This window comes from Recurvomyces mirabilis (assembly GCF_035927965.1).
Source record: "Recurvomyces mirabilis strain CCFEE 5264 chromosome Unknown scaffold_23, whole genome shotgun sequence".
Lineage (NCBI taxonomy): Eukaryota > Fungi > Ascomycota > Dothideomycetes > Mycosphaerellales > Teratosphaeriaceae > Recurvomyces > Recurvomyces mirabilis.
In genome coordinates, this window is record NW_027041957.1 from 330296 (window position 1) to 341997 (window position 11702).

An 11702-nucleotide genomic window follows, 5' to 3' on the forward strand; every position below is an offset into this window, starting at 1 on the left:
ATGAGGGTAGGAGAGAATTATGACCTGAGCTGAGGGGATGATGGGGGGTTCGATGTATGTGATGATGCGATCGTCTACGCGACGGTGTGGTGTATATACCCTACTCCTACTCCGGATGGGTCCGGATGGATAAGCCAATTTTGGATGGTTGTTTTATGTGATTGTGAATATACCGCCCGTTAATGATAGCGTCATAGCGGCGAACGGAGTTAAGCAGGGTCGCAACTGCAAACCCCACCCCACTTATTGCTGTGACTGCGAGTGCAAGTCTCTTGTGCAAGAAAAGTTTGTCCAATTTATGCGCACAACAAACACCAACGAGCAAACGAAGAGACGACGGGACGGCCACGATTAACAACGAACCGATTTCTTTATTGCTGAAAGAGAAGAGGCTTTCCGACAATCTGTTCTTGAGGCGTGCAGATCATCGTACGTGCACGGTCCAGACTAGACCAGACGAGACCAGATGGGCACACCACCATCCAGTTCCACACCCACATCACCATCAGCGTCTCCAGGACCGACAAGTTTCCCACAGCAACAGCAACATCAACAGTACGGCCAACCTAACATCCAGCCATCACCGCCACGGCAAAGTAGCTTCACCTTCTCCGCTCCCCCACCCGTCTCTATCCCAGTCAACGCCTTTGCGCCTTCACCCATAGCACCGGCCTACAGTCCCATAACGCCCAAAGTGCAGCCGATACTGCCAGTCCCGCAGCCGAACGGGGCGTCTACGGTTATTGTGCCGCCGGCGGACGAGCAGCATGAATTACAGCCCGAATCACAGCAGCAGGCAGAACAGCAGAATATTCACACGCAATCCTCAGCGATAGCACCAGCTACTTTCATCCCTCCAGCCGCACCTCAGCCTTTCAGTAGCGAGGATAGTACGGATGCTATTGCGCTTCGAGCGGCGATCTCGGCGTTGCAGTTTCAAAGGAAGAAGGCAAAGGATGATTTGAGGTGTTTGGAGGGGTTGAAGAAGGCGGCTGTGGATGAGCCGGGGAGATTTAGGGAGGAGGTGAGGGCTGGAAGGCTGAGGGAGCAGAGGGAGGAGTTTGCGGGGTGGAGAGGTGTTCTTGATGGCGAGGGGAGTGATGATGATAATGATGAAGAGGATGATGAGGAGGACGAGGAGGAGACGCTTGATGCGGATGAAATGCATGATGTGAAGAAAGAAATCGCCTCGCAAGAAACGCAGCTACCGAGCGAGATCCTGGACTCGCAGCCCTCGCGTCCATCGTCCTCGGAGAAAATGAAGGCAAACCCAACAGCACGACCTCCCAAACCCCCCGACTTCACCACCATCCCCGGCCCCCAAAATATCATCCGCATGCCCGCCATGAACTGGGAGAAATACCATATCGTGGGCTCCGCACTCGATCAAATGCACGAGCAGCAGCGGAAATGGCCCGGGTTTGATTTTGCTTATGATGGGAAGCATCCAGCAAATGGAGGAGTGGGGAGGGAGTATAGTGTGGCGGCGCCTTATAGTCCTTTTTTGGATGTTCTTGCCGCTGGTGGGCATGGACAGGGTGGTGGAGGTTGGGATGAGGATGAGAATAGGAAGGATAGTGTGAACTCGGCTGCCATGTTAGGCACGGTGAGTGAGCATCCTATGAAGACGAGACGGGGGAGTAGTAAGATGCATCCGTAGAGTTTGGAGATAGTCATTGAGATCCTACTCAATCTTTCCCTTATGGACCTAAGGCATTCCGCTTTGCAAGCAAGCATGGTCCTCCCAAACGTATCATATCAGTGAGGATCTTCTTTTTTTCAATGGTGTATTGTTCTCTGTCCGTGCACACTTTCAAGTAATACTTTGGCTGAGGATCCAGTAATATTGTAGTTAAATCTCAGTTCTCGCGATGCGGCTCAACGGGAGCGGCCATTCGTGACGTCTGTTTGTTTGGGGTATTCGCGCATCACGCGAATGAGGGCTTTGCACGGAGTCATTCAAGAACACTTGTCGACGACAATATATCGAAACAGAGATTAGCGATGCCTCCTCGTGTGAAGAAGATGCGTCAATCCGTCGAAGCACCGGTGGCAACGATATCACAAACCGAGCATGAACAGCATGAAGAAGCGCATACACCAGAGCAAAGCCCAGGGAGGCGAACAGCCAGTATAACAGCAGCGCAGAAGCAAGCCCTCATCGACAACCTTCAGCTCGAGAGTATGTCGATATCATCTCCCTCAAAGCTATACCATGAGAGCTAATGGACCATCGTGTAGTCACGGAACGCGCTCGAAAACTGCGCGCCCAATATGCGCTTCAAGCCCAAGGCTTACGAGCTCGACTGGAGATGCGCGTGAACCGGATCCCGACGGCCCTGAGGAAGCGGAATATGCAGGATTTGCTGGACGAGCATGCGGAGAAGGCACGGCCGGCTCCGGCTCCGCCTGTGCCTGCTAAGGATACTCCGAGGGAGGTGAGGGGGATGCCTGTGGCGCCTGTGTCTGGACGGGGGATGAAGAGGATGAGGTAAGCAAATGAGAGATGGTGATGAGGTTCCGGGGGGAATGAGTATTGGCTAACGCAGGATGTAGTGACCAGATTGCTCGAAATGAAGGAGATGACAAGGAGAACGCGCCTACGAGTGAGCTGGACCACGAATTACCGAATCCAAAGAAGCGTGCGAAGACGAATACCGCCAACACGAAAGCTACGCGCACCGTCTCTCGGAAAGCAGTCCCAGCCAACGTCCTCTCGCCACGATCACATAACTCTCGAACACTGCCGAAATCACCTTTCAAGGCTGTAGTGACATCGCCTTTCAAATCACACATGTCACCAGTCAAGCCAGTCTACCTAGGAGTGCCGCCCTCGGCTGCATCTTCCCGCGCACCAAGCCGTCAACAGACTAAGCGTCCTGCAACGGTCATGAGTAGCGATGTGGAAGGTCGAAGTAGCGAGGCGAGTAACACTTCCGCCGGTACGACCATCATCCACAAAGCTGCTGCTAAGGGTCGAGCGGTGGTCAAGAAACCTGTTGCAGTGGCTAAGAGTGCTGTGGCGAGTGCGACGGGTGGCAAGAAAGGTGGGAGGAAGGCGGTGGCAGAAGTGCCTGTAGCCGCGACGAGTAGTGGGAGGACGCTAAGGAGACGAGGGTGAAATGCCTCGCATTACGCGCAGGCACAATCTCACGCTTCGCGGGTTTTGGGGGCAGATGAGGTTCTGCTGCAGTCTTGGCATACACTTCCGCTGTCCGGATAGGCTTTCGATGTTTCTACAGCTCCGAGCCAATAACGACTTCTGTATTTCATATCTTCACCACTTCTACCCCTCACCTCTCCGGAATGTTAAGAAGAACCGAAAGACGATGTGTCGCAAGGCTGCCCTACTGCGGCGGAGTCGTGTCGTCTTGCACTTGTTGGCTGCGACATCCACGATCATGGAGGTACACGATAAGTACTCCGAAGGCGCGACTTTGTGGAAGTAGATCAGTATTGTCGCTATCACTGTGTCGCGAGCGTCCACCCCATCGATCAAAGATCAGTCAGGATGAGACCCAGCAAAGCACAGTCAACCCACTCGACAGTTCCAGTGGCGAGCTCACCGTTACGACACCCCATTCCTCCTCCGCCCACCAACACCACCAAGATCGAAAGGGACAAGCCATTCAAGTCCAAAGCGAGCGTACCAAAGGACTCCCCAGCCGACTCGCGTTACAACGGCGCATGGTGGAATCCCTTCAGTCGCACAAACAATACAGCCGCCATCAAATCCACCATCAAACAAGCAGCGGCCGGATCAAAACCATCCGCCGCAGTAGCAAAAGCTCCCGCTGGTCAACCCAGCATTGATAATGGGATCAAGGAACGCAAGCTCTTCGTACCACGCCATGCGGGCCGCGACGCAAGACTAAGCATCCCCATCTCCAACCGTGGCGACCTCAGCAAAATCCACACCAATATCGCGGCCTCCAAACGCCTCCTCGCCGATCGCTTGGAAGAGGAGAAGTCGGTTCGGCGCGAAACCCTGCTCCGTCATAATACCAATGGAGTGGCGTGGGATGGTGGGTTCAGCCCTACGCATCTGTCGGGATATGCGGGGGGTGGGTGGGCGCCGGGGGAGTATTTGAGGGCGGCGAGGGAGGGGATATTACCCGGTGTGGCGGAGGAAGGCCAGGTAGGCAGCTCTAAAGACGCTGTCGCTGCAGCCGCCATGGCAGGACTGTCGCTCGATTATAGAGATGCGATGTCCGTGCGCTCTGCATCGTCTTCATCGCTATCGCAGTACTCCACCGCGCCGACGACTCCGGAGCCGAAATTCGCTGGCCGGGACTCCCCGATTGCGTCCGCGAGTCGGGCGAGGAAGTCGATACATAGGCAGTCTCTCGGCTTCGTCACCGAGCAAGCGATCAAGCAGGCTTATCTGGAGGGTTTCAAGCACGGTACTGATGTGGCGCCGCATGCCGTGGCGGGTGGCATTGACTCTTATGCGCAGTTGACGGCTTCGAGACGGAATCCAATGGGTATGCAGCAACAGCAGCAGCAGCAGCAGCAGCAAGATTCGATGAGGACGAATGGTAGACCCCATAGTATGGCGTTCGAGCAGACATTGCCTATGGTTGGGTACGAGGGCAAAGGGAAAGGGCGAGCGACTGAAGATGATATCGGTATGGCCGACGCCGCTGCTGGTCTCCCGGCTGGGCGGCCGAAGTCGATGATTGCGCCTATGCCGCTCAGGATTGCAGAGCCAAGGCAGATGAAGAGGAGTCCGATGACGGATTCGCTAGCGACTTCAGATTGCACTCACCGTACCGCTGTTGGTGTAGCCGGAGATGTGGGTATGTTAACCACACATATCTCTTCCTCTCGGGTGGATCTAGCTGACGACTTAGCAGCAGGCACAAAACCTACAAGTGGACCTACCTACGCTTTGTCATCGACCAGCAGCGATCCACGCTCTAGTATATCCAAGAGCGCCACTGAGCCTTCTCCGCCGGAGTCTGAGATTGGGGGCTCGGTTGCTACGACGGAGACCGCGCACCTGGTTACGCCTGATACACCTCTCTCCGTGGCCGCAGAAGTCGAAAGTAAAACCATTGGCCCAGGCTCCGCCATGCTCGAAGACGTAGCGGTAGAGTTCCCAAGGCCCAACAATATTGCGACTGTCAAACCCGCCACTATTGCTGATATTGTCCATGGTGCATCATATACCAAAAACCCGGAACCCCAAGTGGAAGGAAAGAACAGCTACAATGCTAACCCAGACGAGCCGGGAGATGCCGAGCTCGCGCAGGAGTACGAGTCCAGATACGAGCTGGAAAGCGAGTACGATTGGTCCGACGTCGAGGCGTGGTTACAGGCTAGTGCGATTTCTGTGACGCCTAGCCGACCGCGACTGTGGTGAGCATTTGTGAAAGAGTTGCTCGTGAAGGTGGACGGTCGTGTTGGCTGTAGGATCTGGGGTCGTGGGAGGCTGGATATGTGGTGGCGTTTTGCGTTGGGCGTGGATGGTGGTAGATATATGGATATGCTGTTGTAGAAGGCATATGACATTGATCGACTATGCTTGTGCTTTCTGTACCCTCTGTCTACTGCTCTCTCGGAGCAAGGGTCCGTGGAGTGGTGATGTTGCGATCTACATACGATCGTCTTCTGGTAGCCTCACATAACCCTATATGCAATAGTCCGCATTCATATCCTTCGATCCGTTGTTAGCGACGATCGCATATCGCTAGGCTACCTGGCTATCAAGAGGATGCGCTCCCTAGCAAGCGAGACAATTCGCCACCATTGAGCTGCCTGGTTGGGTATAGCAATCTGACTTACGCCGCACCGGGTACATTGCGTGATAGTGGAGGAGTATGGTGCAGATCGGATGTAACGTTATCATTATTGTTGCTCCACTGGATAGCGCTGTCTGATAGTGGTCAGGCGATATGCATGCAGAATGAGAAGAAAATCTCAGGACCGTGATTGTGGTGATAGTGTACGAAATTACCTTGCAGAAGGATCAAACAAGGTAGGCACATTTCTGCGCAGGTAAGGTCGTGCTGTCTCCCCAACTCGAATCTAGGCGGTAGGATGGAGTGGGAACGGACTGAAGAAAATAGGCGTACGATCGTGCTTGTATTTCAGCATAATAATATCAGCTACCCGCGTTGATATGAGTACATACGGGGTATACTTCATACCATCCACAGCAGACTTTACAGTATCATCATTGCCACACGTGCTCCGGCGTTCAATGGATGTCCTTTCCCCAGTGGACACGAGTATAGGCATCTCCAGGATAGTTCTGAGACTCCTCTTCATCAATGAAAAAGAGCGATCTCACCACAGCATCACAGCTTGTAATTGGGTAATTCAGGCTTGCTCATAAGTCAGCTACCGCCTCCAAGATGGAAGAGAATCACATCTACCAGTTCTCGCTACTCAATGCCTTGATGGACGGTGTCAGCGAGCACGGAATCCGCGCCTCTCAGCTCTCACAGAAAGGGAACCAAGGCCTCGGAACTTTCTCCCGCATGAATGGCGAACTTCTCATGCTGGAAGGCAAGATCTATCAGCTCCAAGCTGAGGGGTCAGTGCGAGAGGCAGATGAGACAGATCAGATTCCGTTCGCTGTAAGCACGAACTTCGTGCCGCAGAAGAGCGAACTTGTAGATATGAAGGGCAAAGAAGCAGTGGATGAGGTGCTAGAAAGGTTTTATCCCGGCAAGAAGAACCTTTTCGTCACGTATCGTGTCGAAGGCAAGTTCTCGTATCTCAACTGTCGAACTGTAAGAGGGCAGGAGTATCCCGGTCAACCCCTCTCGGAGTTGGGCAAGAAACAGTCGGTCGAGGAGTACCATGACATCAGTGGCACGATTATTGGCTTCAGGACGCCGAAGAATTGGCAAGGCTTTGGTGTTGGTGGTGAGCATCTGCATTTCATTGACGAGGGAAGGAGTCGGGGTGGGCACGTGCTTGAGGTTCGAGCGGAGGGTGTCAAAGTGGGTGTGGCTGTGTGTCGGAGCGTGCATATTGAGCTGCCGGACGACGAAGACTTCAACAAGGCGAGCCTGGTGACTGATGATGCTGGTGTCAAGGAGGTGGAAGGTTGAAAGCATTTCCAAGCGGCAGGCACTCTCTGAATTAGGAGATCAAGGACCGTGGCCGATCTATTGACACATTCATGACGCAACAATGCTCCAGGACGAGCCATGTGCGCCTTGCCAGTGCTTCCTTGGTCATCTGTGATAGCGACTTGCCCTCTCAGCGGCTTCCATTTTCAAAACGGTGGCTGGCCTTCCACATCGAGACCTCAATATCATGGTCGCAGACAAGTGCCTCCAAACCCTTAGCCTACTGGCTTGAGCCTCGATGGAGGAGGTATCCATGATGCCAATGCTGTGCCAAAGTATCATGCTAGACTTGTTACGGAGCAGGGCGATGCGACAGCCGCCGGGCACGAAAAGCATAAGGGCAGCTGGAAGAGTTGTGGTCAAAGCTTCACCGCAACCATAGTGTAGGCCAACCGTTCCTGCCTCAGGTCAATTGTGTAGCGCTTCACTTCATTGATGTGGATAGAAATAGTGAATGCGCTTGGAACATCGTAGCACGCAGAAACATTTCGTTTTGGGTATCTTGATATCATGCTTTTCACCAGTTGAATTCATTCTAATCGTGCCTCACCTCTCCTATACCAACGCCACGCTGATGAATGCCATATTCTATACAACAAAGCAATAATGTTAGTACACATCTATGGCCAGAGTCGCCACTTGAAAACTGCAATGCACTTATTGCATCAGGGGTCTGAAGTCAAAGGTTAGTAGGTCCCAGTAATTTGGCCACAGGGTGTAAACAAACCCTAGGTAGTCCTCCTTGATGCTGCCGATGGCGTACATCTGGCCCATCTCGCTACGCATACCCTTGATACGCAGCCGCACTTGTGTACCCCGCTCGATGGTCTGATCCACGTTGTCCGTGAAGGAGGGAGTAGACCCTTCGACCGTGTACTTCAGTTGCGCAGGGATCATCTATAGCCCCGTCAGCACATCTCGTCACCCCACGATCATTTCCCACATCATGCTCCAAACCTACCTGCCGACTGACAAAACAACTCAAACCGCCCACATCCACGAAAAACCCGCCCGAAACCACACTACTCACCAGCCCATCCACCACCTCTCCACGAAACGGCCGCCAGATAATCGCCCGATAACTGATATCATACATCGCCATGCCTGTCCCAGGCATGATCTTGGGCTCACTGACATCCAGAACATCGATGATAGCGATGATCATCATGGTGCCGGTGTTTTTGCCCTCATTGCGCTGGTAGAGTTGGTCGATGATGTATTGTTGGGATTGGGCGCCGAAGTAAGAGGGGTGGAGCGGGAGGCGTTCTTCGAGGGTTTTGACGAAGAACATTGTTGCGGGTGCGTTCGGGGTGTGATTTGAGATATCTCGTGGTTTTGCGGGTGCTGTCTCGTGTGCGCCGGAGTGTCCTCACTGCCGTCGCAGCCCCTTTTCCACTTCCTACCCACTCCCTCACGTCCTTAGCACTGTCGCGGACGATGAATCGATGGTAGAATCTTGTTTGCTGCTCAGAAAGGAATGAAAGGCTTTTTGCGCCTTTGATGGATATGTGGCCTTGAATCGGCCTTGAGATAGAGTCTTGAGATGTGGGAATGCTACAGTTGATATCGAGTCGGTGAAGGCGCTATGTATGGAAGCCTTCCAGTGTGCTGAAAGGTCGACGAGAAGGAGAAGAGAAGAGCAAGAGTTGCTGTCGTGTGCTTGCAGCTTCACGTCGCCAGAACTTGCGCCGGAAGCTTCCGCACCTCTTGGCGCTTGTCGCGCTGTCACATGCTCTCAAGATCGATTCACTTCTGCTTGCTATTCGCTCTGGTAGTATTCCAGAGGGAGCATAGTATTGGTGCCATATATCTCCTGACCGTTACAACCACGATAGGAATGACCCTAAACCGCTCCTCGGACGACAGCAACCATGGCTACAACGACAGCTGCATGTGTATGTGCATGGACACTACATAGCGGTACAAAACGTTGGCGACACGATACCATAGCCTCAAAGTGACAGATCACTAGCACACTGGCATCGCTTATAAAAAATAGTTGCTGGCGTCTTTGAGAGAATTCAGGAACACTTTTCGTACCCTCGCCCTTACTCTACATCTAGTCTTGACGTCACGCGACACAGATAGCATTTGTGACGTTGATGACCATCATTATGTGCAGATGGTACCTGTCGATCAATCGAGATCGTATGATAGATTCTGGTCCAAGTATTGTTATGATCCCTACAACCTGTCTGACACCATTTCATCCACCTTCACACCACAAGACAAACAAGCCACCCAACTACGTAACCACCAAGGAAACTTCAAACCTCACCACCAACAATGGCTCCATCAAAGACACCGTGAATCTATCTCCCTCTCTCACTCTATCATTCCAACTACTAATACATTCCCAGCGGCGGCTCAGGCGCAAGCGACAAGTTCCAGAAGCAAGAGGCAGCCAAACACGGCTCGGGCGCAGCCAACGCACCAGGCCACACCGAAGGCACCGAGTCACAGCCCGGAAAAGCACCTGTTGCGTCTGACTCTGGATCGACAAACGTAGGAGTCAGGGATGGTACGAATCAGCCTGGCGAGAAGGGTATCTCTGGCGTGCCTGTGAGCAGCGAGCCAAGCCAGGGCGGGAGCAATATGGGTGGGACGAAGAACTAAGGTTTCTATCTTGGAACGGGGCATGTGATTCGGTGATGTGAAGCTATGGCGGGCGTGGGCTTTGAATCAGGATATGCATCAAATGAAAATGTGGTTCTAGTGAAGGACGAGCCCTGTGCATACGTTGCTACCATGGACATTGTTCAAGCGAGCAGTCTATATACTTCACTAAACTTGGAGAGTGTGAAATCGTACTGAGTACCCCCGACGCGTGATCTCACCATCCTCTGTCATTGCCAGCATCTTCAGCGACCCATTCGCTTGTCTGGTTCAGCTTTGCAGCTGCATTGCCGTAGACGTTCCAGTCGGCAGAGGTATGACCTTGGTTAAGGAAAGATCCGGTCAAGTCTTCCTGCTACTGCTCCGCCATTTGCCTCCTCGCTTGGGTGTCTAATGACGGCAGAACTGTACCTCTTCGTGCCGCCAACGACATCCACCTCATCATCTACAAAATCAAATTCGGGTGCTGAATGAATTTTTCCAGGATCCATTATCGACAAGTCCTCGTCAGCATCGTGAATCTTCCGCACAACTCCAGCCAGGTCTAGAACTGTAGGATATTCTTTGGCGTATGAGTGGATATGCTCTGTGTAAGGTAAGAATTGCTTGATGGGTGTGGAGATAAGGCAATAGTTGCATTGTGTTTCCCGTATGCGTCAGGGCTGGGGACGTGGGAAAACTTGCACTCATTGAAACGTACTTGCCGCCGATATCATGGTTGTCTTGACTGCATCGCACGCAGGCGTCGATCACGCGATAAAGTGGCAACAGCAAAAGTTTAGAGGAGGAAGGCACGAAGCCCCACCTTCACGGCGCCTCCCGATGAGCCTCATTACATAATCTGGAGACTCGTCGATCAGCCGCCTGGAGCTCTCACTCGCAGCACTAAACATTCGCGTTTTCACGGCTTCATCGACACCAACAACAGCGATTCCCATCACGCCTGAAACAGTCAGGAAGAACCGCTCCACACCGTATACCTGCAATAAACTCATAGTCGAGCTCCAGCAGCTCGCACGACCGCCGCCGCGATGGTTCTCGAAGCAACAATGATAGTGTTAGTACATAGAGCATCACGTGCCTTTGGTTTCAATGCGCATACTGATGGCATGACTACAGCGTCGACAACAGTGAATCGTCCCGCAACGGCGACTACCTTCCCACCCGCTGGGAAGCCCAAACCGACGCGGCCAACCTCATCTTCCACACCAAAACCCAGTCAAACCCCGAATCATCCGTCGGCCTAATGTCCATGGGCGGCTCCTCCGGCCCCGAAGTCCTCACAACCCTCACCACCAACCCCGGCAAGATCCTCGATGGCCTCCACCGCACAAAAGTGAAGGGACACAGTCAGCTAGGCACAGGCATAAGCATTGCGAGTTTGGCACTCAAGCACAGGCAGAATAAGAGCCAGCGACAACGGATTATTGTTTTTGTGTGCAGTCCTGTAGAGGAGGAGAGGAGTGGGTTGGTGAAGTTGGGCAAGAGATTGAAGAAGAATAACACTGCTGTGGATCTGGTCGTGTTTGGCGATTTGACAGATGAGAATATGGATAAGCTCAATGCGTTCCACGAGGCGGTGAAGGGGAGTGAAGGGTCGCATATGGAGGTGGTACATCCCGGGCCGAATCTGCTTAGTGACAGCATCGTGGCGAGTCCGATCTTAGCTGGCGAAGGCGGTGCAGGAGCGGCAGGCATGAACGGTGCGGGTGGCGAGGGTGGCGCTGGTGGAGCAGGCGCTGGAGGTGATGGCTTCGAGTTTGGTGTGGATCCTAGTGTGGATCCTGAGCTGGCGCTTGTGCTGCGTATGTCGATGGAGGAGGAGCAGGAGAGGCAGGCAAGGGAGCAGAGAGCGCGGGATGAGGCTGAGGGCAAGACTCCCCTTGAGAGTGTGCCAGAGGAAGGTGGAAGTGGCGAGGGCGGATCGAATGATAAGAAGCTGGGGGATGGGGATGACAAGGACAAGATGGACACTGCATGAGGTGCTTCTGCATAAAGCAT

General features: G+C 53.3%; 7 protein-coding genes across 7 annotated transcripts; 6 read left to right on the forward strand and 1 right to left on the reverse strand.

The window, feature by feature from the left end:
* Positions 1 to 466: 466 nt before the first annotated feature.
* Positions 467 to 1660, forward strand: LTS14_008035 (uncharacterized protein; the record flags this gene model as incomplete). Its single annotated transcript, XM_064840723.1, has 1 exon — positions 467 to 1660. The coding sequence occupies one exon, from the start codon at positions 467 to 469 to the stop codon at positions 1658 to 1660; it is 1194 nt and encodes a 397-aa protein (XP_064691754.1).
* Positions 1661 to 2004: 344 nt separating this feature from the next.
* Positions 2005 to 3121, forward strand: LTS14_008036 (uncharacterized protein; the record flags this gene model as incomplete). Its single annotated transcript, XM_064840724.1, has 3 exons — positions 2005 to 2182; positions 2242 to 2491; positions 2557 to 3121. The coding sequence occupies 3 exons, from the start codon at positions 2005 to 2007 to the stop codon at positions 3119 to 3121; spliced, it is 993 nt and encodes a 330-aa protein (XP_064691755.1).
* Positions 3122 to 3511: 390 nt separating this feature from the next.
* Positions 3512 to 5365, forward strand: LTS14_008037 (uncharacterized protein; the record flags this gene model as incomplete). The annotated part of the gene is made up of 2 exons (XM_064840725.1): positions 3512 to 4799; positions 4860 to 5365. 2 exons carry the CDS (start codon positions 3512 to 3514, stop codon positions 5363 to 5365), a joined length of 1794 nt encoding a protein of 597 aa, XP_064691756.1.
* Positions 5366 to 6359: 994 nt separating this feature from the next.
* Positions 6360 to 7064, forward strand: LTS14_008038 (uncharacterized protein; the record flags this gene model as incomplete). Its single annotated transcript, XM_064840726.1, has 1 exon — positions 6360 to 7064. The coding sequence occupies one exon, from the start codon at positions 6360 to 6362 to the stop codon at positions 7062 to 7064; it is 705 nt and encodes a 234-aa protein (XP_064691757.1).
* Positions 7065 to 7742: 678 nt separating this feature from the next.
* RPB7 (DNA-directed RNA polymerase II subunit) lies at positions 7743 to 8376 on the reverse strand (the record flags this gene model as incomplete). The annotated part of the gene is made up of 2 exons (XM_064840727.1): positions 7743 to 7982; positions 8047 to 8376. The coding sequence occupies 2 exons, from the start codon at positions 8374 to 8376 to the stop codon at positions 7743 to 7745; spliced, it is 570 nt and encodes a 189-aa protein (XP_064691758.1).
* Positions 8377 to 9371: 995 nt separating this feature from the next.
* Positions 9372 to 9701, forward strand: LTS14_008040 (uncharacterized protein; the record flags this gene model as incomplete). Its single annotated transcript, XM_064840728.1, has 2 exons — positions 9372 to 9391; positions 9446 to 9701. 2 exons carry the CDS (start codon positions 9372 to 9374, stop codon positions 9699 to 9701), a joined length of 276 nt encoding a protein of 91 aa, XP_064691759.1.
* Positions 9702 to 10732: 1031 nt separating this feature from the next.
* RPN10 (proteasome regulatory particle base subunit rpn10) lies at positions 10733 to 11682 on the forward strand (the record flags this gene model as incomplete). Its single annotated transcript, XM_064840729.1, has 2 exons — positions 10733 to 10758; positions 10821 to 11682. The coding sequence occupies 2 exons, from the start codon at positions 10733 to 10735 to the stop codon at positions 11680 to 11682; spliced, it is 888 nt and encodes a 295-aa protein (XP_064691760.1).
* Positions 11683 to 11702: the final 20 nt, after the last annotated feature.